The 27,997-nt window shown below is 38.9% G+C and overlaps 1 protein-coding gene and 1 pseudogene across 3 annotated transcripts; both read left to right on the top strand.

Annotated features, from left to right (window-relative positions):
- Window positions 1-2,026: 2,026 nt before the first annotated feature.
- Window positions 2,027-4,752, top strand: LOC145491075 (uncharacterized; annotated as a pseudogene).
- A 5,257-nt stretch (window positions 4,753-10,009) lies between these two features.
- Window positions 10,010-20,817, top strand: LOC145489787 (kunitz-type serine protease inhibitor bitisilin-3-like). 3 transcript variants are annotated; one of them, XM_081468831.1, is made up of 4 exons: window positions 10,010-10,081; window positions 16,018-16,099; window positions 16,673-17,042; window positions 17,612-20,817. In XM_081468831.1, exons 2-3 carry the CDS (start codon window positions 16,048-16,050, stop codon window positions 17,032-17,034), a joined length of 414 nt encoding a protein of 137 aa, XP_081324957.1. In that variant the 5' UTR covers window positions 10,010-10,081; window positions 16,018-16,047; the 3' UTR covers window positions 17,035-17,042; window positions 17,612-20,817. The 3 variants fall into 3 exon arrangements, with proteins under 3 accessions (XP_081324957.1, XP_081324956.1, XP_081324955.1); XM_081468830.1 differs by lacking the exon at window positions 10,010-10,081 and adding an exon at window positions 12,157-12,322; XM_081468829.1 differs by lacking the exon at window positions 10,010-10,081 and adding an exon at window positions 12,337-12,907.
- Window positions 20,818-27,997: the final 7,180 nt, after the last annotated feature.

Raw genomic sequence — 27,997 nt, 5'->3', positions numbered from 1 at the left:
AAAGCACTATGCGGCAAGTAGATAGAAAGTTAGGTGAGGATTATTTTATGGCACTTCCACAGTAACTTACACTTATGTGATGCGAGAATAGGTCATTTCCTAGTTGCCCTTCGCCGCCGTGTCAAAACGGGTATTCCTGCGAAACCATTCTTATGAAAATGCCTTTCACCCATGGGTCCATTTTCATGCAAATCAAACTCATTTTCATATAAAAGGTTTTGCACGAGAACTTGTTTTAAAACAGAGGCAAAAGACAACTCGAAAAGGGCCTATTTTCTAATAGGTACTTTTAAACAAATATTTGACCGGGTTATTCTACTTGTTCGTATTACTTATTATTTGACAGAACAATGACAGGTTTTGGTGAACGTTTGCAAATGAGTACACTTTGTGATGTCTATCATAAGGAGTTTGCAATTGAGTGTAATCAACTTTTGTTACTAACATGTCTAGGGAGCTTGGTTAAATTTTTCACGGTGTATCACACAAGGCTACAAAGTTCTCTTAAAATAACACACTGAAAATATTCGCACAACCAACATTTTTAAGAATGCATTTTCCATACTGATCATGGGTGTTGGTCACATTTAGGTGCAATATGTATGCCTACGACATTATGTAGTTAACTATTTGTTGAATTCCACAGTTTTCAATTCAGTACCATGCTGCTGTGCGGAATCGACAAGCAAGCCAAGGAAACACCATTTCCACTTTTACTTTTATGAGATATGTGGTAAATAAATAAATATAGGTGAAATGAACGCTTTCTCTTAGACTTGCCACAAGTCGACCTCATGAGTTTCAGGGCAGAATAGCTAAGCGAGCGAAGCGAGCTGCGAGGTTTTGGGCCGCGAGGCGGCGTTTTGAAGGTCGCGAAGCAGGCTCAGTGTAAGACGAAGTCCTAAATCGAGTTTTCAATCGAGTTCTATGAAGGTAATCATTGAAGGAGCTCTTACAAGCATTCTGGCCAGACCAGACTGATTCCCCATGCATAACTTAATGCCTTGTCATGAATAGCAATACCCAGGGTAGAATATTACACTATGCTGCACCTGGCCTAGAGAGGGTCCAATATAATACTAGTACGTCAATAGGAGAGAGCCCTAGGGATAACGCGTCATTTCCAAGAAAGTTATGACTCGAGTAAACATTAAAACAATATTCAATCGATTTGAGTCGAGAATCCTCAGTCAGGGTTCTCAGGTACCCCCTTCCCTTCATTTCTCCTATTTATCTCACAGTTCCGCTCTTCTTAATGTCCAGATCCCTGGAATCCTGATCCCACTCAAATTTTTAATCAAGATTCTGTAGTCATGAAAAAAAATCACATAAAAGGGCTGAAGTTAGTCAGGCAATGGGTAGCAGAAAATGAGCCACGTTTTGAAGTTCAATAGTCTCAAGAGTGACAATAGAAATATTCACGCTTCTTTTTGTTCATGTTGTTCTAATTTCCTTTCTTTGTTCTCGTATCAATGAAAGGAAAGGTGATTCAATCAGATATTCTGAGTCTGCTTTTCTGTGAAGCAAATGGTCGAGGTGTGATCTTTTGTAGCGGTAATATGCGCCAGAGTTTCTAATTGGAGTTCGGTGGTTGGAGAGTCCTTTAACTCCTTAATGTGCATTATCTCGCGGATGAAAAACAGGTGTCTGGCAAATCGTTAAAGAGTTAACTACCAAATTGCTGAATACAGAGTTCGATGTTAGTAAATTTATTCATTCACCTTTTGCCGATCTTCCCTCCCAAACTGGTGGTGATATTAATTATAACGATGCCATTGTGCAATACTTTGTCAAGTTACACCTTCTTTGCCGTTCATTAATGGAAACCCAATACCACTCTGCATCAATGATCCATTTGCTGGTCTATAATAATTAAAATCCTGTATCCCGCCTCTTTCTTCCTTGAGATTTTCGCAACCCGACCTCAAAAAACACAAAATTGTGCTCTCAATAGAAACAAATGGAATTTTCGCTTCCTGCTCCACCCGTAGAAATATCTTTGAATTTCTATTTAAAGACTGAGAAAAGACAAAGCTACAGCTGAATGGGTTGTGCACCACGACGTCGTGATAAAGTGGGAAAGAGGCAAAAAAAAAAAAGAAAAAGTTTAATCCGTCATTTTCTTAATTACAGATTCCCTCAGTGCAATCAGATTTTGGTGTTCGTATTCACGCATTGCATATTATTGTATGTCTAAATAATTTTCCATTGCCTGCCTTTTGATGTCAGTTGACCCGTCTGAAATAAAGATATTTTCTATAACCTGCAACAGCACTGCATTCCTCCTTCGTCTATAGTTACACCGCCGAAAACTATAGTATAGTGAAATAACAGGAGAAATAGAAACAAGTTACTTTTGCAACCAAGGCATGACTGCAGCTCTGAAGGCCTTGACAGCCTACCTCTTAGAGCTATTGCACCGCACTCTCATTTAACAGGTGGTTGTGTCTATAGCCATTAAACAGGCGATATCTATTTCACCTCCGACACATGATAACTGTTGAGAATAACAATTTAACCAAAGTAACGAGAAGTCAAACCTGTTTGGATGAAATTGTGCTAGGTGAAAAGTCGCATAGACGAAAACTCTAGTGTTGATTGGACTGTAAAAGACGATGCTTATGAAAGGTCAAAAACTGCGATTCGATGTTTTAGACGGACTTTTGCTGGCTGTGTTTATTTTAAAAGCTTAAATCATTCACTGGCCTCAAGTAGAAGGCATGGAAATGGCGGGAAGGCAGAAACTGGAATTTCAACGTCAAAATAGAACCGACACTGACTCAACTATAAGCAGCAAACTGACTAAGAAAAAACTCAAACAACTCAAGCTTGCCATTAAAAGAAATCCGCTCGAAATTTGGTTTTTTAAAAAATCCTTAAAGGATTTGTTCATCACTTTACCAGGGTGGAACAGTACACGTGGAGTAGTCCAGTGATATGACACAACAAATCGCCTGAGGGATGTAATCCTGCGATCACTAAATGGAGAAGATGTCAACGTAGCCATAATGGGTGGTTCGATTTCTGCAGGTGGAGGCTTGACTCTTGATAATGAAGACTTAAGAGGTATATATTACCGGGTGTTCAGCGACTGGTGGCATAAAACAGTAGAGCCTATAACAGGTTCCGTTTTTAAGCTTCATAATCTTGCCATAGGGGGAACCGGCAGCAACTTTTCCGCCTTTTGCTACAATGTTTTATTGAAGCCAAACACTAAAATGAATCTTGCACTTCTGGATTTCACCGTCAATGATTATATTCATTTAAAAGTTTCCAGATTTCCTATGACCCTGCCTCTGGAGCAATTGACCAGAGAGATTCTGAGCGAAAGAACCTCGCCTGCAGTTATGTACGTTAATTTTGTTCAAGGTGCATTACAAATTCCAGTATGCAATAACCTGGAAAACCATGGACAAACTATATACTCGCTGTAAACTATGGAATAACAACTGTTAGTCTTCGAAATTTCTTATGTTCTAGTCCTTTGCAAATAGGGAAAAAGCTTCCAAAGATGTTTACATCTGATGGCAATCACGTGAGTATCATAAGTCATGCTCAAGTCGCTTATATGATCATAAACCATATGAGGCGATTAATGTTAAGTATAATGGACAATGTATTGACCTCCAAAGAAGTCAAAGTAACTGTCCCAACACATTCGTTACCATCAGTAGGCGATATCATCATTTTGCCAGATTGCCCGCTGAAATTCAGAGACCTTCCAGAACCCGTGTCTAAGAACTATCAACAGGATTTTCGTGACCATCCTCTGTGCTATACCCTGATGACTCCAGACCTAAACAAGAACATGTCACTGACTCGAAGTCTTCAGGTGAAAGAAATCGGCAATATTGGATTTGAGGTGGTACAAAGAGTTCCCACTAACAAGAGAGGATCGGTGAATACAGCAGTTATTCGGCCCTATCCAGAGGACCAGATTCAGCCTTCTGAAATCCAAAGGTTTCGAACCGATGCATATTGCGGATGGCAATCGCATCTGGCAAACTCTCTCCTGACATTAGCAATATTAATACCATTAACCGCGTTTTCGGAAAAGTGTAATTTTGAAAGTAGAACTGACGCCAGAAATTTCGCTGTCGCCGTTCGAACACACGGAAATGGAGGGACCGCAAAAGTTTCGTTAAATGAATACGAAGAAAGGGGAGTTTTAATCAACACTTGCTCGCCATTTGGTCATACAAAGGTTATCACTATTGCTCGTCACGTGATGTTAGGACGTCACGTGCTTAGCGTTAGAACAGTAACCAAGGAGACATTTATATTGTCCGGTGTTGTGATTGGGCCAACGTACAAGTAATATATCGTGTTTGATTCCTTTTAATCTTTTAAGGAAGATGATTTTAGCACCGAAAGGTCAGTGTATAATCTATTAACCCCAAACCGTCATCAAACTTTAATAAAATTTACGAGATTGACGAGAATAGAAAAAATGGCAGTTTTGTTCAACTCAAGGTTTCTTTACAGAGTTTGCACAACCACTTATTATTGGCCTAGACAAGGGAAAACAAAAGGGTCCACTTTTCAAACATTTTTTCTACTTCTGTTGTTGTTTCTTACTTTATCTATGGACCATTTGAAATTCCAGAGCAATTAGCTGTGAAAAAAAAAAACTCTCTTGAAAATAATAGGAAACATAAAAGGGTTTAAGAACTGTTATAAATGACTATGTTCATCAGAATGGCAGAGCCTCTTCTATTGTTGAAATTTCAGAATAGTTTACGACCCGCTTGAAAGTTGCTGTCTTTTTCAAAATGTTTGTTAGGTGAAACTAGAACAAATATGGTCTTGGGGTTTATGGTTTGGCTTTTAAGAACGATTTCAAAATGATTTTACTTAACTTCATGAGGTGTAACGTCCTAACACCTAAAACTTTCGTAAATGTTCTTAAATTTCGTCTTTAGTTACACTCAGTCCACATTTTCTGCTCATTGACGACCGATTTGATTTCTGGTTTGATTCTAGTAAAACCTTCGCTAAATCATTCGATTCTATTTTGAGTTCGCGGAACGACCCGTTTCGAAATATACGCTTATTGACCAGAGTGAATCTACCGCGAACGGTGCACGTGAGCGGGTCTGTATGCTTGAACGCAGAAAAGATTGCACCATTTGTTAACATATTCCACATGTCTTTTCCTTTCGGCATCGACTTTGACATCGTGGAAAGAAGGTTGAGCTTTTACGTGTCTGTGGTATTGCCCATTGCACGTGACTGAGCTTCGGTCACCGGACTAATAATGGCAAAGAACTAAATGCTTTAGCAAAAAGCGAACTGCTAAGAGTGAATATTATACAAGCTTCTTTCCTCTATCTATTCATTTCCTGAATGATTTCTCCTTTGTTTAGTTTTTTTTTTTTTTTCTCCAGTAAGGCAATGCTTCAGAAGGAAGCAAAAACAAGTACGGACTAAAAAACTTAACTGTGCGTTGAAATTCTTCGCTCTTCCTGTCATTTGATCGTCGTTTGTTGCAGTTGTTGGGACTATGATTCCTTACGTCGGTAAAACAAAGCGACGATTGCATGACAAAAACCAGCATCTCCAAATTCCAATTCGACCATGATAGAGAACCTACATGAAAACCAGCTAAGGCTGATGGGGCTTCCTCTCTAAATATTGTAAATCTTTTATTTATTTATTTATTTATTTATTTATTTATTTATCTCATAACATCGTGTTCATGTCACCATCGAAACTGAGCATTTGTCACAGAGTTATCGAGATTTTTTTTTTATTTCTTATGTTTTGCTGATTATTAGAAAAACGCAGACTCCTGTAAATATGGGTTCGCAGTTCGCCGATGAGGGTGAAATAAACAATAAACAACAACAGTAAACACCAACGGTTTCTATGTAACAGTCACTATCGGGTTTGAAATCTCAGACAACTTTTAGTTAAATTTCTTTTCTTGTTTTGAGGTAAGACGTTCAGTCTTAAGTTGACTTTCACTCAACTTTCATCAATCATCTATTATGTCAAGTCGACATGCTGGTCCTCTTACGAGCGCCAGGCATTTCCACTCTACCAACTACAACTGACAAAGTATTGACTGAAAGAGACCAGTAGCATTGTGCAGGAGCCCATCACCCACAGCAAGCAACTAACCCATATTCCTGTCACGGTGTTTTCACAGACCGATCTATTTTTAGTTTGAATTTACCGCGAATTATAAAACTCAGTGACCTATCACAAGCACGGACTTAATTTTTAACTGACGTCATCATTTCACCGGAAGAAGAAAAAAACAAAATGGCGGAGAGAGGCGAGGAATCCTCTTATAGTTGTAGTCCTTCTAGTGTAGATTCCTCGCCAAGTAGCAGTTCGGAAGAAAGCACGAATTAAGATCAGCCTGATACGAGCTCGATTTCGTGTCCGTCAGGTTCAAAAAGGAAGAAGAACGATAGCCAACCCCGATCGACGGGAAAAGCAACAGAGAAACAACAACAAAAGAACTGAACAAGAAGCAAAATTTTAGTTTAAATAACGACGAAATGGAAGAACTGAGCTCCTGGATATTTTCAGCCCAAGACGCCGCTCAAGTGGATGCTGAAATTCGCCCGCAAGTTGCTGACAGTCCACGCGTGAAAGTATTTTCAGAAAGGGAACGCTTCACAAAGCACATGCTTAGCGAAGAACAAAAGCGAATTTTGGACTTCTCATCGCTGGATTTTGTCGCAAGTTTGCCGGCAACACTTGTGAGTGACTGCTCTAAGCTACGAGATAAGCGGAATAGGAAAGCTGCATTATCAGCAGCATGGATGAAATTACTATCAAGTTTTCGAACTGGAAAGTCTTCCCAGGAGCGGTTAATTGTTGAAAGATTTTTAATCGGCCAACAGTGCAACATCGAAGTGGTCCATGCAGTTATTAGTCTTGTTCATGAATTGGTTTATACCTGTGTCCATTGGCATATTCAGGGTCGGAAAATGTCTGATACAACTTTGGATTTTCGGATGCTGATGGCTATTAATAATGGCACAAAGGCCATTGCTCTTGACCAAAACCCCTACAAGCATATTTTGTGAAATCATCACACCATAGTTATCTGTATGTGATACCTAAATCACTCCATTGATGTGGTTAACTAAATCCTGAAATTCATTAGTATTTGTGAATGCAAAAATTTGATCAGCTGATTCTACACTAAATAAATTCCCTACTGCATTGAGAACATCTGCGACATTTATTTATTTATTTATTTATTTATTACAATTTAATGGCCAATGGTAACACAGATATACTAGAAAAGATAGATGTAATAGAGAAAAAAAGAAGAAGAAAAGTGCTATAAGGATTGTCAGCAAAAGAGACATCAATCCCCATGCTAGGCAGACCACCTGATAAAAGAAAAGGAATGGGAGAGAAAAAAGAAAGAAAGAAAAATATAAGCACCAAAAAGTTACAAAACAAAAGCATCCATCAAAGCAACTAAATTAAACATTTCTTGAAGTTAAGTAGTCCCTTACTTCATTTTTAAAACCAGAAATGCTTGAAGCCTGACGAACTGACAGTGGTAACACATTCCACATGTCAACAATCCTATTAAAAGAGCTATACTTAAAAGTATCAGTCCTAACATAATTCTTCTTCATTGTAACATCTTCCCTACCCCTCAAGGGGTATCTTTCAAAACGTGAATAAAATTTGATAAAAGAGGATATGTCTATATTAATATACCCATTGAGGACTCTATAAAAAACAATACATCAAACAAAAAACGTCTGTCCCCTAGAGATAACAAGTTTAGATTTTCTTTGTGAGTGTCAGTCCTCAGCAGTTTTTTGAATAAACTCGGAGGCTCTTCGCTGAATCCTTTCCAGTTTCCATCAAAATAAACAGTATCATTACTATACAGCTCATCATAAACCTCATTTCCATCGCAGATGACATTAACAAAGGAATTAAACCACATATCTGGAATTTGTCTTCAAAGAAGTGAGAAATCTAATTTATTCTGGAAGCAATAAGCCCCAAATTTCACTGCAATTAGGGTACATACATTGCTGCCAAACCTATCTCAAATTGGGAATTGGGAAATGCTTGTTGGGAAAGTGAAAATGCAGAAGCAATTCGACAGGGTATCACCAAGTTGCTTGTGGAACATGCAACATTAGCAGCAGGAGCGCCACTAATATTCGAAACCACATCCCTATAACCCTTTTCAGAATTTCTATTCTGTATCATGTCCTTTCTATCGATCAGTTTCCCAAGAAAAGGACCATAGGATAGGGTAGACAAATTCCCTCCACTGGAAAACTTGAGGATGCTTTATTGATTTAATAAGCACTTCCATTTATGCGGAGTGGACTGACAAAATATTTGCCATTGGGAGCAAAATTGTCAAAAAACCAGTCACAGAATGACAGAAAGCCATTGATTCCGCCGGCAACGGGAATAAATCACTATCCACTATAATATTATATTGACCGCACTTCACAAAAATAACCTGCACTCGAAGGGTTGGAAGCCCAGGAGGTAAGTGTGGAATTATCTTGAGCCTTCGAAGCAAGCTCCTTGTATTGTTGGGCTTGTTTCTGTGCAATCCTGCGACGTAAAATGTCCTTTAGGGAGGTCGAGGTGGTCGAGGATGAAGACTCGTTCACATCTTGCTTGCGTGGCTCCTTGTTTTGACATTCTCGACCATGGTCATCGCTTGAATTGTGCCGCTTCATCATTATCAACCACTTTTTACGGCATTATGAAACACAGGAACAACGTCCGAAAAGGGATAAAGTTTGATCAATAAGAAAACTACGAAATAGTCATTTCGACTTTTCCCGACTTTCGCTGACGATGAGTCACCACGATCGATAATTTTTCCCTCTTCAAGTCGAAAGTGTGATACATATGGCAAAGGATTGTGGGAGACTGAACGTGAAGAGAAAAACGAGAAAAACGGCGACAGAATTGGCGCATTCGGCGTATTTTATTATGTCGACATGTCCACCTGGGGCCGCCATTTTGCATTTACCGATGCGCGCTGACGTAGACCGGAAGTGACCTATTTCGCATGAAAAGAAGCCTAACAATAGACCGGTCTGTAAAAATGCCGTGACATAGGCTTATAACCCCTGGGCTTATACAACTTCTAAAGGGCTTTTAGATGGGCTTATAAACGGAGGAACGTATCTCCCAGGAAGCCTATAACCGGAATAAAAAAATGAAAAAGAAACGCTTCGAAACGAGCTATAGTTGCACTTGTTGTTTTTCACTGAGCTTTAAAACATCATAATAGAACGAATTCAAAACAAGTAAAGATAGAGGGGGACCTATATCCGTAGGTTTATAACTGAATGCAATTTTTGGTTTACAGGTAGTTGGACCTATAACCGTAAGAACTTAAAAGCGGAGGGGTATTCAAAGTTACAAGAACGTTTTAAAAACAAGTCTGCTTGTTTAACGCAGTGATTCATCTATCTGTGCGTTCTAAGACTTACATTAACTGTTATTTCTCAAAGTAGTGTCAAATCGTGGTGTGTCACTTAAAATCTGTCCTTGTATGCATCAACTTCATGCATGACGACGCATCGATGGCGAGGTGTGAAAACGTTTCAATAACAAGTCTGCTCGTGTCAGTATGACCAAGTTCTCTTTCTGGCTTGTCTCCATTGAAATAAATGCTAAATTGAGAATGTAGGTTCACTGTTTTATTCCATTGTTTAGCTTACAAGGAGACCATGCTTGCTAAGTTATTGAAACCGGTCATCCGAAATAATCAGTCGATATTATTTACCTGTCTTGGAGATTAATTATGATACAGCATTGGTCTAACTCAAGAACCTTTGGCGATCGATTTTGTACACTTTTGTAAACAACCCTAATGGTTTCTACGGAGTGAAATGGGCAGCAAAATATGTTGCTAGTTTTTAATTAAAAATTTCGAGACAGCTCACTTTTGATAAAAAAGGCCGCAAATCACAATAACGGTCTTTTGTGAGGAGCGCCAAATTTATTGACAAAGCTAATAAAGAAAGATATATCGAGCACAACATTTCGGTGAAACGTCAGAAGTTCTTTGGACACCTCACTGAAGACAGATCATCTCAACATACGAATTACAGAGGTATCAATATTTTTCTTGTTAAGAGGGAATATAAGGCATGGAAAGTATATTGTCTTAAAGAGAAATATGAATGGTTAAAAAGTTTTCACTAGGTCTTATAATTATTTTGATCTTTAAATCTTTTGAACAGTTTTAAGACAGATCGGTATGTGATAATGTCAGGGACGTTCGCGCAAAAATGTTCTACTCGATAGATTTCCCTCAAGCTTCTGCTGCGCCGGACAGATAATGAATTACTTGTTTCAGAAATAGAAAAAAAATGGAGTCACGGACTTCGTTTCAGAGGTAAAGTGTGTGGAAGACTAGTCTGATTTTGAAAAATTGAATTGGCGCACGTAAATCAGCATGGTCTCCGGGATTTTTAGCTTAAAATATCAAAGATGAATCAGAGGAGACAAACTATCCTAGTAATATTTTGCAAAAGTGAATCCGTTGCGTTGATAATTCCAAATGCTGTCAACGTTTTCAAATAAAGGGCTGTGGAAACGGGAAATGTTTGGAGACGAAACACCATCAAACATTGTTTGGTGACCAAACATTTTACCGTTTGGCCACCTTGTTGGATTCTGTTTGATTCTGTTTGATCGTGTTTGATCGTGTTTGACCGCGTTTGATCGTGTTTTGTCGTTTGTGATAAAATTTGAAGGCCATCAAACATTCTATCAAACAACTTAAAACATTTCTTTTGTTCTCGTGTTTGATGGGCGATGTTTTGTTCGTTTGGAAAGCGGTATCAAACTTGTTTGGCGTGCGCATGCGTACCACCCTTGCTCACCGGCTTGTATCTATAGTTTGATCTGTGTTTGATCAAACATGTTTTAACCGTTTGGCCACTTACTTCAACATCAGCATGTTTGGTCACCAAACAATGTTTGATGATGTTTGGTCGCCAAACATTTACTTTTAATTTTGGACAGGCCCTTAACCCTTCAAGAGGCATTAGAAACCGCCGCACAGATACGGAATTCGATGACGATTTGGCAAAAATTCAAACTTCTAATCCATAGATTTCCTTCATTTTTTCGCTTAACGTAGAAATTAAATCGGTAGAAAAAATGATCCATCAAAAGAAAAATAGGGGTCATCGAACGGTCCTTACTGCGCACGCAAATTCACCCGCCACGTTATGCATCGATGCGCGCTTAGTAATAAAACTAGGGTATCTAAAGGATAGTAATGTTGCGGCACATTCTGTCGATAGTGGGAACTTAAGAAACCACGACGGCGACGCAAAGGACAACGTCGGTTAAAAAATGAACTTATATTTTACCTACGAATCTCGCGATACCCTAAAGTCATTTAGTTTGCTTCTCACTGTCAAAACTACCTCGAAACTGAATATGGAACACAGAGTTAAATTCGGAATATAAATTTAAAAAATTAGCCGTTGTCGTTCACGTTCTCCAGACAACGCAGAATTTGGTCATTTCACGTTGTTGTTTTGCAGAGGACAGCAAAGAAATGTACCAAGAATTATAAAGCACGTGCACAATCATTGTTCTGCTCATGAAACCTTTTGTTTAGTGACGTTCCCGTTGCCGTGACCGTCGTGGTTTTCTTAAACTCCCGACTATTTAACGCAGTGATTCATCTATCTGCGCGTTCCAAGACTTACATTTACTGTTATTTCTCAAAGTAGTGTCAAATCGTGGTGTGTCACTTAAAATCTGTCCTTGTATGCATCAACTTCATGCATGACGACGCATCGATGGCGAGGTGTGAAAACGTTTCAATAACAAGTCTGCTCGTGTCAGTATGACCAAGTTCTCTTTCTGGCTTGTCTCCATTGAAATAAATGCTAAATTGAGAATGTAGGTTCACTGTTTTATTCCATTGTTTAGCTTACAAGGAGACCATGCTTGCTAAGTTATTGAAACCGGTCATCCGAAATAATCAGTCGATATTATTTACCTGTCTTGGAGATTAATTATGATACAGCATTGGTCTAACTCAAGAACCTTTGGCGATCGATTTTGTACACTTTTGTAAACAACCCTAATGGTTTCTACGGAGTGAAATGGGCAGCAAAATATGTTGCTAGTTTTTAATTAAAAATTTCGAGACAGCTCACTTTTGATAAAAAAGGCCGCAAATCACAATAACTGTCTTTTGTGAGGAGCGCCAAATTTATTGACGAAGCTAATAAAGAAAGATATATCGAGCACAACATTTCGGTGAAACGTCAGAAGTTCTTTGGACACCTCACTGAAGACACATCAGCTGAACATACGGATTACAGAGGTATCAATATTTTTCTTGTTAAGAGGGAATATAAGGCATGGAAAGTATATTGTCTTAAAGAGAAATATGAATGGTTAAAAAGTTTTCACTAGGTCTTATAATTATTTTGATCTTTAAATCTTTTGAACAGTTTTAAGACAGATCGGTATGTGATAATGTCAGGGACGTTCGCGCAAAAATGTTCTACTCGATAGATTTCCCTCAAGCTTCTGCTGCGCCGGACAGATAATGAATTACTTGTTTCAGAAATGGAAAAAAAATGGGGTTACGGACTTCGTCTCAGAGATAAAATGTGTGGAAAACTAGTCTGATTTTGAAAAATTGAAATGGCGCCTGTAAATCAGCATGATGTCCAGGGTTTTTAGCTTAAAATATCAAAGATGAATCAGAAGAGACAAACTATCCTAGTAATATTTTGCAAAAGTGAATCCGTTGCGTTAATAATTCCAAATGCTGTGAGGAGCGCCAAATTTATTGACGAAGCTAATAAAGAAAGATATATCGAGCACAACATTTCGGTGAAACGTCAGAAGTTCTTTAAACACCTCACTGAAGACACATCATCTGAACATACGGATTACAGAGGTATCAATATTTTCTCTCGTTTAAGAGGGTATGGAGGGCATGGAAAGTATATTGTTTTAACGAGAAACATGAGACCGAAAAAGGTTTTCTCAAGGTCTTATTTTGATGAGTTTTTAGACAACAGTATGTGATAAAGTTTACGCCGACACTTCGGCTACTTGACAAGCCTCATTTGCGATAAATTTTCTCAAACCTCGGGTACCTTCGTGTTCTTTTCACGAGGGTATTCTTTTCATCATTGCTGCCTAGGAAATTTGTCCACGAAAAAAATTTCAATTTGCATTTTGAAAGCAAGCCTTGGTCGTGAAATTTGTTTGTCTGATGACACTATTCATAAGCGCTATTGTTGGTCGACTTGGTGGTAAAAGAACGGATTCCTGTAAGTCAAGAAGAAATTGCATTTGTTCTTGTTTCTTGTCAACATAACCCACTGTCTGAAGTATATTCTACAAATAGACCAATTTCGATATATTAAAATTCAGCCTTAAACAATAGACCTCAGTACGAGGCTCTGGGGAATAAACCCCACAAACTCTGTAGTTATTCCCCAGAGCCTCGTAGTGAGGTCTATTGTTTTAGGCTGAATTTAATATATCAAAATTGGTCTATTGAAATGCTTAATTATATCGTCTTAAGGGCGGTCTTAAGAAATTCAACTGTGGACCTTCCAGTTGACTAAACTAACAGTATGTCGACATTCACTCAATTTTTGACACTTCCTGAGTTTCGACTGAAGAAAAAGGCAAAATGTCAAATGTGCCAATAATATCAAGGCGTAAAATTGGTCAAGTAACGATGATAAAGCATGTAATACCTGTCGGGCAATTTTAACTTGGCAGGAACTTGAAAATGAAATGAATAGAAGAGAGATTATTTAATAACATACGAATGAGCGCGTGTCGAGCTCGCAGTTGCAGCATTTTTTATTGCTTTCTCGGACCGACAATAATGATTTAAACTTGCAACGTACAAAAGTATGTAATCTAGAGCAAGATTCAGGATGAAGGGTAAGAAACTAAATCGCTCACCTATATATGTCTTGTTCTCAAGGTAATCCCACTCAAATTGTTTTTAGATATGAAATCAGTCCTCTGGTGGTCATTACTAGTAACGAAGCTCCGGCGACCCGAAGGGCGACTTCGACGCATGAGAAAATGACCACGTCGCGAAACACGGCGGCCATACTCCAGCTAATAAAATTAGGGAGCTTAAGAAAACCACGACGGCAACGGCAACGTCGCTGAACAAAAGGTTTAATGAGGAGAACAATGGCTGTGCACGTGCGTCATAATTCTTGGTAAATTCTTTGCCGTCCTCTGTAAAACAACAACGAGGAATGACCAAATTCTGCGTCGTCTGGAGAATGTCAACCACGACGGCTACTTTTTTAAATTTTTATTCGAATTTATCTTTTTGTCCTAGATTCAGTTTCGTGATAGCTTTGACAGTGATAAACAAAGTAAACGACTTTAGGGTACCGCAATATTCGTAGGTAAAATATAAAATCATTTTTTATCATATTTTTTTATTATATTCTACATCGGTACTATATAGACGAGTCTCCTCAGAGACTGATTAAATTAATTTGCGCTTTCATTAGATGATACGGCGTCTGCAGCAATATTTGAGCACTTTCCTGGTTTCTTTTGTCACAAATTTATAATTTGAAGAGTATTAAAGCCACTAACTTGGGAACGTTTTGGTCTGTCTAAAAAATACGCATCCACTGTAACGTTTCAGTTTTGCTCTAAAAGGGGAGAAGTGTCGCTAATTGAAAAATAACTGCCGTCCTCGGTTACATGGCATATAAAACTAAAAGCACGCGGAAACACAGTATATAACACTAACGATGCTAGAAGCATGCGTCTTACATGTTGGGTTCTACCATAACGAAAACACGTGTGTGTCATCCCGTATGCAATGTATCCTCCGCTTAAATGTATAAAATACCAATCTCGTTCCCAGAGTCTTCGTTCCCCTTGACCAGCGGTGGGAAAACGAGAGCTCTAGGAGCAACCATTTCAGGGATGTGCCATAGATGCAGACTGCGCAGTGAAACCGGATGGGCAGAATCACCAGAATTCGCTTATTTCAAAATGGTTGCTCTCAGAGCTCTCGTTTTCCGACCGCTGGTCAAGGGGAACGAAGACTCTGGGAACGAGATTGATAAAATGCACGAACGCTTACAGATCTGCGCATACCTATAGAGCAAAGTGGTTTTGTTCTAAAGAGAATAGTACCAAAAGGAGAGCAAGGGGTTTTCTGAAACAAATGTACAGCTTTGCGATGGTCATACTCAACCGGCGTAGGTGGAACATGTTTTATATAGAGTAAACAAGTACCTTTCCCACCCCACCCCCACCACTTCCTTGCCTCTAGACTAATTAATTACTTGAAATGAATTAATTAAACAAACGTTAAAGTTTACACCTTAGCGCCTTAGTTCTTAGTTTAATAGTGCCTTAGTTCCATAGTGCCTTAGCGGGTGGCAGCCCCCAAAACCATGCCAATAGTGCTCTTACCACCAAAAACCAATCAAACCACACACAAAACTGGTTCACTTTGAAATATATTCCGTGCACGAACTTTTGGTCGAAAGCTTATTGGATAGTCCACTCATAGTCGGTAAAGGGACCACCTATCAACTATGGTCCACTAAAAAAGCATCATCTCCAGAAGAGTGATTATAGATTGAAAAATAACAGTTTAAAAGTATTTTTCATGTTAAGGGGGTATGGAAGGTATGAAGGGATACAATAATGTAAGGAGAAATCTAGTGAATTTCAATAGACTTGGTGAAATGACCAACATCTTGACATTTTATGGCCATTTTTGTCTTCTATTGTTTATGGTCTGGACAATTGTTCACATGCTTTTCTTACCACTAAACATGTAAAAATTAGCACATTTTGCTGGCCATCCATGGAATGCAAGAAATTATATTGAGTATATTATCGTTTTGTAGAAAAACCACCATATTTTTAAAATAAATAAATTAAATGGTGAGCGTTAAATAGATTTTTATTGTATCGTATTATTACTCTAAGCGAATTAAGATTTTAGATTACACAAGTATATTGCTATTTGTAAGTCGATTTTACTTCGGTTAGGTTGGACTCGATAACGAAATTGTAGCAATAATGGCCAAGAGAGCAAGTCTTGTTGATGTTTTCATCATCATTATCGTTGGAGGTAAGTAAAGACATACTAAAGCCAGCAGTGTCCGTTTGAGTTGGTCTGTCATTTTTTGACCTCTATCAGGGGTCAGAAAATAATCTAAACAAGGTTACTAAACACCAGGAATTGGTCGAGGGTTTGTAACTAAAAGATTCCCAGATCATTAACTTCACACCCGAGAAAGGTTTTCCGCACCACCTCGTCACTGATACACCGGTACGATATGTATTGAAAGGCACTTTTAAATACCTGGATGATAGCTTTTACGACCCAAAAGGAAGAGGCAACATTAAGCTTTTGCGGTCCGTTTTAAGCCTTTTGTAAACTAAAAGGGGATATGTTCAACACAATACAAAATGTGTTTGACATATTCTTCGGCAAACATCTTGTGTTGGCGCGAGACCGCTAAATTGAGTCAAGCAAAACAAAACTTTCTTTACTTGATAACGCAGTGAAGATCATTTCATTCATTTCTTTCATTTCATGTCTCCACCACAATTTTCTATCCTCATGTCCTTGATATATTCCTTGATGCAGTTTATTTCTTTTCTTAGAACCTCATATTTTACTTCCTTATATGCTACTTAGGTATTATGGTGGCGCAAGGAGAAAATATCTGCAACCTACCAAGCGAGACAGGTCCGTGTTATGCATATTTTCCACGCTACTATTTTGACAAAGTGGCCGGAAAATGCGAAATATTCATCTATGGTGGATGCCACGGCAATGCCAACAACTTCAAAACTCTTGCCGCATGCCAGAAGACTTGTGAGGACCCGCAAGCGTGCCTGCTTCCAAAGATAATCGGTCCGTGTAAAGGATATTTTCCACGCTTCTATTTTAACAAAAGCGCTGGAAAATGCAAAAAATTCATCTATGGTGGATGCGGCGGCAATGCCAACAACTTTGAAACTAAGAGGGCATGCAAAAAAAGATGTCTCAGCAACTAGAAAGAAAGGTAAGGATCGTTTATAAGATAGCATTATTGAATTTTCTTTTCAGTTCACAACAACGTCGAGACAAGTAAACCACGCCGGCTCGATGAAAACTGATTTATGTAACTAAAGGCCGGCCCTCTGTCTCGGGCCGATAAGATTTTAGTGTAATGTGTGGCACCAACTCCTCTTGGTCCTTCCTATTTATATATTTTTAAGATTTTTTCACTACCTATATGACTGCTCTATCAACTTGTTTTCGGTCTTTTTCGGCACTCTTCAGTTTTCGAATCCTACGAGTTTGGGTAAAGTTTGGACGAACCAAATTACCCATAGCGAGCCGAGCCAAAGCAGCATGGTATGCCGTCAAAGCGTACTAAAAGTGAGTTAATAGGTAGAAAGTTCCCCTCAGACCATAAAAGGTCAGCGACTCGATATCGCAGGATATCAGGACAGTAGACGGTTTCTGATTGGCTAATGGTGAATTTGTTATGGTTATTGCATTTCTCTGACAGAGTGGTTGTTATGTAGTAAGGTACAATATATGCCTTCAATTTTTTTTTCCAGAAAGTTTTTTTTTGTCTTTCCACAGCATTAAACTGCGACGAGATTGCCAGGAAAGAAACCATTTTCCGTTAAATGTTGTTATACTTGTAAGGGATAGATGGTTAATAAAAAGGCAGAGGGAAAATGAAGCTTGTTGTGAGATTTTAATTGAGTATCATCCGTGAGTACAGAAGTATTAAAAACGTGGACCAAATCCCTCAAAGAAAATTTGACAAACTCCTGCAAGTTTATCTGAAAATAAAAACGTTAACGTAATAGTTACCTAAAACTTAAGTTAGCGCAGGCTTAGTGTGGTAGTTCCGTTAAGAGTGACGGTCAGAAAAAAAAAAAACGAGCAAAATTGCGATTTTATGGGACTTGCTGAAAAATTGATTACTCTCCTTGTTTGCTCATAAAGAGCTGTTTAAGGGACACTGCCACCATTTTTAGCATGATTTTGGAAATGTAAATAATATATATCGATCGCTGGAAGCTGGACAATAATGGTGCTATTTTGTAGAGCAGAACTCGAATAATGATTAAAACCCATTAGGAAGCAAGGATGGCTAACGATTTCGAGGATGGAAACGGATTGCGATATGTTGGCTTTGAAAAAGCGCCGGGATGTCAGTTTTTCAAGGGTTCAAGTTTGGTTCGAAAATCGTTGAAATTTTGTAAAAATGTTGCTTTCTTCAAGAAATCGCTTTTAATCATTTAGTTAGAGCTAATTAAGTTCTTATTACATAAATTTAGGGATCATTTCGTGAATTTATAACAGTTTTAACCAAATATAACGTGACAGCTTCCCTTTAACTAGATAAAATACCTGATTAAGTATGTACCCACCGGAAGTCCATTAATTTCGAGGAATGCTCGTGGTCAAAATCAGTATCAAATTATCAAATTTCAAACCGAACCTTCGCTATCATTAACCCCTCTCGTGTCCACAAACCAAACTGCAAATTGACACGCTCAGGTGTATTTTCCTATCTACAGAACATTTCCCTTGAATAGCAAGAATTAAAGATAATTTTCGGCCTATAGCAAAATTAGGAAATACCGAGAAAAATTGTGAAAAAAATTTCTTGATAGAAGTTTAAATATCGGTTGCTCTCTTTTTTGCTCTCAAATAGCTTTTAACTAGATAAAATACCCGATTTAGTTTGTGTCACCGGAGTTCCTTTTATTTCGAGGAATGCTCGTGGTCGAAATGTCAAATTATTAAAATTTCAAACCGAAACTTCGATATCATTAACACCCCTCGTGTCCACAAACCAAACCGTACAGATACGCGCAGGCATATTCCTGTATACAGAACCGATTTCTCTTGAATAGCTAAAAGATGATTGTAGGGCTACTGCAAAATTAGCCTTCGAGCAGGCTCAGGTTGGAGCACAGACTTCGCTTCGCTCTTCGCCGCTTGCACGTGTGACTCAAAGCTGAGCCTAGTCGCAAGCTATAGCAAAATTCGTCAAGTTGGCACAATTCGAAAAAGGAGGAGCCAAAAACCTATTCGGTAACTATTTTCTATGGCAAGACTCAACAGCCTACAAAAAAAAAAAAAAAAAAAAAAAAAAACCCAGCCCCAGTTCAGACGACGCATTTCTGCCGTGCCCAATTCAATTTAATTAAGAGCGGCAGAAATACGACTGTGGATTCATACGTCGCACTTATGTCCAACTTAATTCAGAATTAATACTGTCGGGTATGTCGGTCAGCGGAGTATTCAATATCGCGGACGAATTAATATACTGTGACAAAGAACTTAAATTTTGCGAAAAATTATTCGCTAATGGGACGAGAAGGAGAAGGCTGACAATGCAGCAGTATGTGTTGCAATATGTTCGGGTTGCATTGGATCGAGAATGGCCAAGTTTCTTCTTTTTCTTTGGAGGGACCAAAATTTACGCATGCTCAAAACATTTACATAGTGTATGTATTAGATTCGACACGGCAGAAATTCGACGTTTGAATCGGTGTCGCATTTCTGTCGGATAATACGACAAGACCAGTCGAACGTGCGGCAGAAATGCGGCAGCCGGTTCAGACGTCGAATTTCTGTCGAATTGAATACGTTGAATTGAATTCAACACGGCAGAAATGCGACGTATGTACTGGGCCTCAGGAATTTAAATTATCGCGCTTTTATCTTAAGGTAAAGGTAAAGGTAAAGTCTGCATGCGAGCCAAGTGGCCCATCAGGCCGGAGCTTATCCCGGTTTCTGTAGCATGAAGCGAATAGGAATATTTAAGTTCGCTGGTACATGTACCCATTTATACACCTGGGTGGAGAGAGGCACTGTGAGAGTAAAGTGTCTTGCCCAAGAACACAACACAATGTCCCCGGCCAGGGTTCGAACCCGGACCGCTCGATCCGGAGACGAGCGCACTAACCATGAGGCCACCGCGCCTCCCCTTTAAGTGGAAAACCTATAAATAACTATTTCGAAACGAATAGAAAAAATAGAAATCAAAAAAAGTGTAATTAAGGACACCTCAGTGCACTGTAAACCCCAAATACATGAGCATTCTGTAATATTAATACAGCAATAAATAAGATGATGTCGTCATGTACAAAATTCTCTGTGCATGGAGGCAAGTGTGTACGGCGAGAAACGAGGGGCTCGAGGAACGAAAAGCTCTGCGCATATGATTTCATCCCAAGAGCATCGGATAGAGCGAAACTCGTGATAGTTAGAATATAATGAAAAAATCGAAATATACCATTAACAGCAAACCAACGTGCTACAAATAGCGACAGGTAGACCATCGATCCCGTTACCTTATGAAAACCAGCAGTATATATTGCAGGTCGTGGTCCACACCTGAAATTGACACCATCGAAAGACAAACCAATGAACATTCATCATCTTATCTTACACCACGAATAACAATAACCTCCTTAATGACACTCAACATGGTCATCTACCTCCAAATTTTCTCAGTCCTCATTTAAGCACCCATTTAATTCATCATTGATCTAAAACATTCTTGAGAACTGCTTGGGTTATAAAGGACATTCTCGTGTGGAGGGCATCGAGGTCCTCAAGTGTGCACTTGAAACGTTACGCTGATAATTTATGCCAATGTTATTCTCCTAATAGACAATCAGAAGGTGTGAGAAGGAAGCAACTTCCAAGTCTTAGAATAACCCCAATTGTGGTTTCTCGCCTTTTGTCAATAAAGCACCAAAAAAGGCCCTAATGCTCCATAAGCAAAACTTGGGATTGTGCAGGCTAATATAGTGTGGCATGGAGGTGACGTGGATTTACGCCTTCTTGGGTATTTTCTTGCAGCTTTTTTGGATAATAATGGGGGTTAAAACACTATACATTTGTTTGGGGTCGGACATTCTTCCTTCTTGTTTCAGGTTTTATTACAGGACGGAATTTGCTGTGAAATATCAATTACAATGTGGGACTTACATTTTGATTACCTGTTAGATACATTTTCCGATAACACCTTGTAATTGCCAAACCTGTTGACAACCTGCATGACCTCTCTAGTCAGTCTAGTAAATTTACAAAACGAATGTCTAGTGGAATTGTCGGTGCGTTTGAAAGTAAAATCATTATTTATACTTTCTTGATCAAACAGTCCTGTATAAACTGTTTGATCGTACATCCTATATTATTTCAAGCTACAAATGTACTTGTAATATTAAAAAAGCGATAAGGATTCAAGAAACCTCTCGCGTTTGGAATACCTGTTTAAGCGCTTGGCTGATCACTGCTCACATGCACTTGTGAATAGGCGGCGAATGCTAACGGATGGGTAAAGCTAAAGGAATTTCCAGCTCAAATGATTTTGCTGTCACGAGCTTCTAAAATCACCGAATACTTTGTTCACGCGCAAAATGGTTATTTTCATCACGTTCCAGCTACAAATCGACAAAATTTAATTTGATTGAGCATTTGATAAGGCGAGAAGCCGCACTTTGACGAGATTTACAAATGTTCTCAAATTTCTTGTAATTATAAAATCCCGGTGACGGACAAAACACTGACTCCTAGTCCATGGACTACCCTAATGGACTACTCAAATGGACTACCCTAAAATGGACTACCCCTAAAAAAATACTTTTTCAGATGAGTGGTATGTTAAGAAGCTGTGGTTATATACTTACACTGCACGGAGGATGCTGTTCTTTTCGTTCCGCATCGCTTTCAGCCGCCATTTTGAATAACTATACTGAATAAAACAACCACGGTACACAAAAAGCGTAGACTCAAATCAAATCAAATATTCTGTGGACAACTCAATCATGCTCCCGTGTGATTCAGTAGCTCAGTCTTTCTCGAACAGACGAAACGATCTTCAGGATGTTACTCATGATTTGTTTTGCTTGTTTTGTGCCGAAAATTATGGCACAGAGGCAGCTAGTCTTCTGGTTTTTTCCTCAGTATATCAAAATGAAATAGAAATGGGAATGAGGATAACGCTATGGAACAGCAAGAAATTCCAACGACTACGCTACAAAAATTAAGAGTGGAGTGGAAGCAGTGGTATTCTTGGCTGGCCTGGACTATAATTATGTGGAAATTTACGCGTTTTCTGTTCAGCGGTTGTTTTATTCAGTATAGTTATTGAAAATGGCCGCTGAAGGCGATGCGGAACGAAAAGAAAAGCATCCTCCGTGCAGTGTAAGTATATAATCGCAGCTTCTTAACATACCAGTCATCTGAAATAGTATTTTTTAGGGTAGTCCATTTGGGTAGTCCATTAGGGTAGTCCATGGACTAGGGGTCAGTGTTTTGTCCATCACCTAAAATCCTTGGAAAGTTTAAATCTCATTTTTGAAAATCAATCACTCAAGATACTTTTTAGAAAAATATGAGTTACTGGCCAAATTGGCCGTTGACGGCGAGTTCTAAGAAATGTGTTAAATGTCTATTCAAATTAATTACGTGGCAAGGCAAAATAAGCTCAAAAATATAAGTAAAATAATAGTAGCCTTTGTGTGGAGTTAGAATAATATCAACCATTTTAATCCTATAAGTAATCAGGCAAGAAGTAAATTCTGTGATTCGGTACACAAGTATCAACAGAATAATTTCCTTTCGATTCCACCTCTAGAGACGTAATACCTCAGTTCTCAATTAATGGAGGTGGGAGTGTGGTAGAAGCTTGCTGCAATTTACGTAGACCTGGGTGTGGTAGATATGAGCAGAGCTAAACTGATGATAGATTCTGTGGAACATTAACTGCGGTTTTTATTTTCTTTACAAGAACCGTTATCAAGAACAGCTTAGTATTTTATTTTGGTAAGAAAATTTGTTGGTATTTATGCTTCCCTGCTCCGTTTAGGTTTGACTTGGTAAAAAAATTGCAGCAATAATGGCTGTTAGTTTCATCATCATCATTATCTTCGGTAGGTAGCATGAACAGAGACTCCAGACTGCCGTGAAAACGTACCCTCAGATCTATTTATTACACAGTAAAAATCCGCCTATAGAACCTGTTATGACCTGCGATACAAAAAAAGGTAACAAAAACTAGCCAGACCACTGGCAGTGATATAAGTCCACAATACTGTACCGTAAATGATTCAATATAAAGGCCTCACCCATGAGTACAAGTTGTTTTATTTTAAATAAAAATCAAGAACCTGATTAAGAACCACTGCCTATAATTATAGACCAAACACCGGCACAAGTCGACAAATCGATTTCGCTCATATTTTGCCCATAGATTGGCACTAGTTAGAAAACAAACGGACCATAGTTAGTTTCTGCTAATACAGGATTTTTTTGGAAGAAATTTGAGAAAAAACGATTTCTCCCCAATTGAGCTTAAAATCTACTTCCGGTTATGCTGGATTCTCTGAATATTTGATCGTATCGCACACGACACAACAGCTACTTGAGAATCTTTCAATGATTTCTATATTCAACTCAGGGCTTCATGGTACGACTGAACGAAAAATAAAATAAATCGAAGTTACTTTTGAACCCGATGCGAGCTGGAACAAGGACGCAAAATTTGGCAATGTGTTGCAAGCGAATTATAGGGGTCTTAAAGCACTAAAACATCGCCATATTTTTCCATGGGCTATAACTTTAAATGCCATGAAAACACTTTCTACGGGTTAACTATACACCCACTTGTTTGAACATGAAAAATAATATCTCTGGGCAAATGTTTTCAAGTAGGCCGCCTTGGTCTGTGTTTCTCATAAAGTTTTGCCCTAAATTCGCCGTTGGAATGTAAACAATTGCGTGACGCGGCCAGCCACAGTCACGAAAGATGTCGGGTCCCTCGAGAGATATCAAGGCACAAAAACGTCAGAGGGAAAATACCCAAAAGCCAAACGGGTCGAACGGGTTCACGTCGGATCAAAGAACGTCCCACTCGTGTTAATACTTTTTACCTGTATGAAAACATTTTGACTAGCTTCTGATTTTTCCAGGCTTGTGGATTAAATATTGCAGCATTGTTCCTGGTATGTTTAATAAACTTTGCTTCCAGCTACCGCAAAATGTATAGCCTGCGAACAGGCTCCCGGTGAGGACGGAAAAAATTTCGGCGGGCGCGAAACAGAAGAATTCGGAGAGCAAAGCGATCGGGGCGGGGACAGGAGAGCCTGTAGACTTTCTTTTTGATGTGCCTATCCGCCCTTGGTGATAAGCCTGTAACAAATCAGTCAATGAGGTAATTAGACCTGTCAAGAAGCTACATTTTCGGTAATCGAGCTAATCAAATAGCCGGACCGGGCGTCATAATATAGAGTGCAAGTAAGCAACATGTTCACGGAATATTTCAAACTTAACTTAGAGAGCTTAAAACATATTTTGCAATACTGAAATGAGCCTAAAGAAATTATAAACACATGATAGAGGTGTCAAACTCTGCGAAGCGACAAGGAGATAACGGCGGAAACTCCGGAAACCCTGCCTTTGACCTCCAAAAAAATTGCTATAGCACCGCCAAACGGCTCCACTCCACTAGCTTCTACTTAAAATTCCTCCTCGTAACAAACCATAAAGTACTCTTCAGAATCACTTGTGAAATAACGAGAGGTCGAGAGACCGAAACTTAAAAGAGAACGGCAAATGCACTATTGTAACGAACCGTTGGAGTCGTATAATTTTACAAAGTCTGTCAAATATTCATCTCAAAGATGTCAACAATCAGCGATTTAACCAATCATATCATGATACCAGGAACTGGTATCATAGAACAGCGGCATCAATAGAATGTCTACAGGCTCCCTCGCTTCGTTCGGGCTCACTGGGAGCCTGTTCGCAGGCTACAAAATGTAACGCTAACCGATCAAATAATACAAGTGATTAGAACTAGTACAGGCACAAATGGAGTTGGCCCATCAAATCTCTTCTCCGAGCATGATGTAGCCCAAGTGTAGCCGTACCATCATCCTTTATGGATACGGCTTCACGCAGGCTAAGCACGCTGGCCTATTTTTTAATTTTATTGCATTTTTCGAACATTCAAAAATCGTTTCACAAAAATCGTTCGACAACTTTTATTCCTGATGAATCACCTTAGGAGGCAAAAATGTTGTGATGTTTTCAGCAAAAGGGGCCGGCGGAGCTGCCCCAGAGACTGGTACTTTAATTTAGATCGACCACTGCAATGTATATTTCTATTCCAATATTATGACCTGCAAATTTAAAAGACAGGTAACAAATAGGATAATAATACGTCTGAAACTGTTACTACATTGAACAAACAACTAATTAAAGTAGAAAAAGTAGAGCTTTTAACAAACGTGTCCCAATATGATTGAAACGCATACGCGTACGCATATCTCTTTCTCGGCCAAATTCTAGAAATCCGGCCTTTTGCTGTTATTTTCTAGTTCAGGTTGAGCATATTGTGAATGTACAAATTTTCTGCACAGCATAGAAGTCGTAGAAGACCTGAGATGGGGTCACGCAGTTAGTAGTTTTAATAATTTATCGTATTTCCACTTGAGTAAATTTGTCAATGATCTAATTGCCATAAACGATAGAGAATTGGTTAAATTTATCTCTAAAACGGCCATTGGTAATCAGCGAAAGTATTAAGTGACACATCTTCTGGGAATGAACGAGCTATGTGAAACATGTACAATCATTACCCTGCAGCCTGCAGTCCCCTTTTTTATCAGGGATGTGGTAGGTGATGCAAGGCAAATGAAAAAACTATATACTTACACAAACTTACACAAAAAGAGAACATTTTTCATTGTTTTTTCCGCATACGACGTTTCTGAAGATTTCTTTGAGCAGGTTGTCGGAAACGAGTGACTATACCCGCGTCACGCAATTGTTTACATTCCAAAGGCGGACTTTGGGAAAAATTGATGAAAAACACAGGCCAAGCCGAGCTTCTTAAAACCATTTGCCCAGGGAAATCTTTTGATTTTCAAACAGGTGGATGTATAATTAATCCGTAGAAAGTGCATGTTTTTAAGTCGTTTTAAGTTATAGCCCAGAGCGACATAGGGCGATGTTTTAATCCAATAATTCGCTTTCAACACACTTAAAAAATTTTGCATGTCTGTTTGATCCCGTGTCGGATTCAAAACTAACTTCGATTTATTTTACTTTTCACTCAGTTATACCACGAAGACCTGAGCTGAATATAAAATCCATTGAAAGATTCTCAAGTAGCTGTTGTACGGAGCACGAAGCAATCAAATATTCAGAAAATTCAGCAAAACCGGAAGTAGATTTTGAGCCCAATTGGGGCGAAATCGTTTTTGGAATATTTCTACCAAAGAAAGCTGTATTAGCAGAAACTAACTATGCTACGTTTCTATTCTTACTAGGACCTATCCATGGGCGAAATACAAGCGAAATCAATTTGTCGACTTGTGCCATTGATAGACGATTTTGGTCGATTTTTACGGGCATTCACTCTTAAAAACCTAGAGAGCCTAATTTCACAGTAAACACCAGTTATATGAGAACCTATGGGGGCTAACTTGAAAAATCTAGGTTCTTATTCGCACGTTCTTAATGTACACCATAAATAACAACAGGCGAAAAAAAACCGGGTCCTTGCAAAGCAGAGTTTCCACGCTCCTATCTTGACCGAAAAGCTGGAATATACAAAGATTTCCTCTATGGTGGATGCAAGGGCAATGCAAACAACTTCGAAACTCTGGAGACTTGTCAAGCGACTAGTGATATCTGCCAACTGCCAAGAACAGAGGCCTTGAAAGGGTGAACAGCCGCGCTTATATTTTGACAGCACCGCTGGAAAATGCCAGGAGTTCGTCTTTAGCGGATGTATGGGCAATGCAAACAACTCCGGAACGCTGGAGGCATGCAAAGCACTATGCGGCAAGTAGATAGAAAGTTAGGTGAGGATTATTTTATGGCACTTCCACAGTAACTTACACTTATGTGATGCGAGAATAGGTCATTTCCTAGTTGCCCTTCGCCGCCGTGTCAAAACGGGTATTCCTGCGAAACCATTCTTATGAAAATGCCTTTCACCCATGGGTCCATTTTCATGCAAATCAAACTCATTTTCATATAAAAGGTTTTGCACGAGAACTTGTTTTAAAACAGAGGCAAAAGACAACTCGAAAAGGGCCTATTTTCTAATAGGTACTTTTAAACAAATATTTGACCGGGTTATTCTACTTGTTCGTATTACTTATTATTTGACAGAACAATGACAGGTTTTGGTGAACGTTTGCAAATGAGTACACTTTGTGATGTCTATCATAAGGAGTTTGCAATTGAGTGTAATCAACTTTTGTTACTAACATGTCTAGGGAGCTTGGTTAAATTTTTCACGGTGTATCACACAAGGCTACAAAGTTCTCTTAAAATAACACACTGAAAATATTCGCACAACCAACATTTTTAAGAATGCATTTTCCATACTGATCATGGGTGTTGGTCACATTTAGGTGCAATATGTATGCCTACGACATTATGTAGTTAACTATTTGTTGAATTCCACAGTTTTCAATTCAGTACCATGCTGCTGTGCGGAATCGACAAGCAAGCCAAGGAAACACCATTTCCACTTTTACTTTTATGAGATATGTGGTAAATAAATAAATATAGGTGAAATGAACGCTTTCTCTTAGACTTGCCACAAGTCGACCTCATGAGTTTCAGGGCAGAATAGCTAAGCGAGCGAAGCGAGCTGCGAGGTTTTGGGCCGCGAGGCGGCGTTTTGAAGGTCGCGAAGCAGGCTCAGTGTAAGACGAAGTCCTAAATCGAGTTTTCAATCGAGTTCTATGAAGGTAATCATTGAAGGAGCTCTTACAAGCATTCTGGCCAGACCAGACTGATTCCCCATGCATAACTTAATGCCTTGTCATGAATAGCAATACCCAGGGTAGAATATTACACTATGCTGCACCTGGCCTAGAGAGGGTCCAATATAATACTAGTACGTCAATAGGAGAGAGCCCTAGGGATAACGCGTCATTTCCAAGAAAGTTATGACTCGAGTAAACATTAAAA

This window comes from Orbicella franksi, chromosome 6 (genome assembly GCF_964199315.1).
Source record: "Orbicella franksi chromosome 6, jaOrbFran1.1, whole genome shotgun sequence".
Taxonomy (NCBI): Eukaryota; Metazoa; Cnidaria; class Anthozoa; order Scleractinia; family Merulinidae; genus Orbicella; species Orbicella franksi.
The sequence above is the reverse complement of the archived record's forward strand: the minus strand, read 5'-3'. Positions and strand labels throughout refer to the sequence as shown.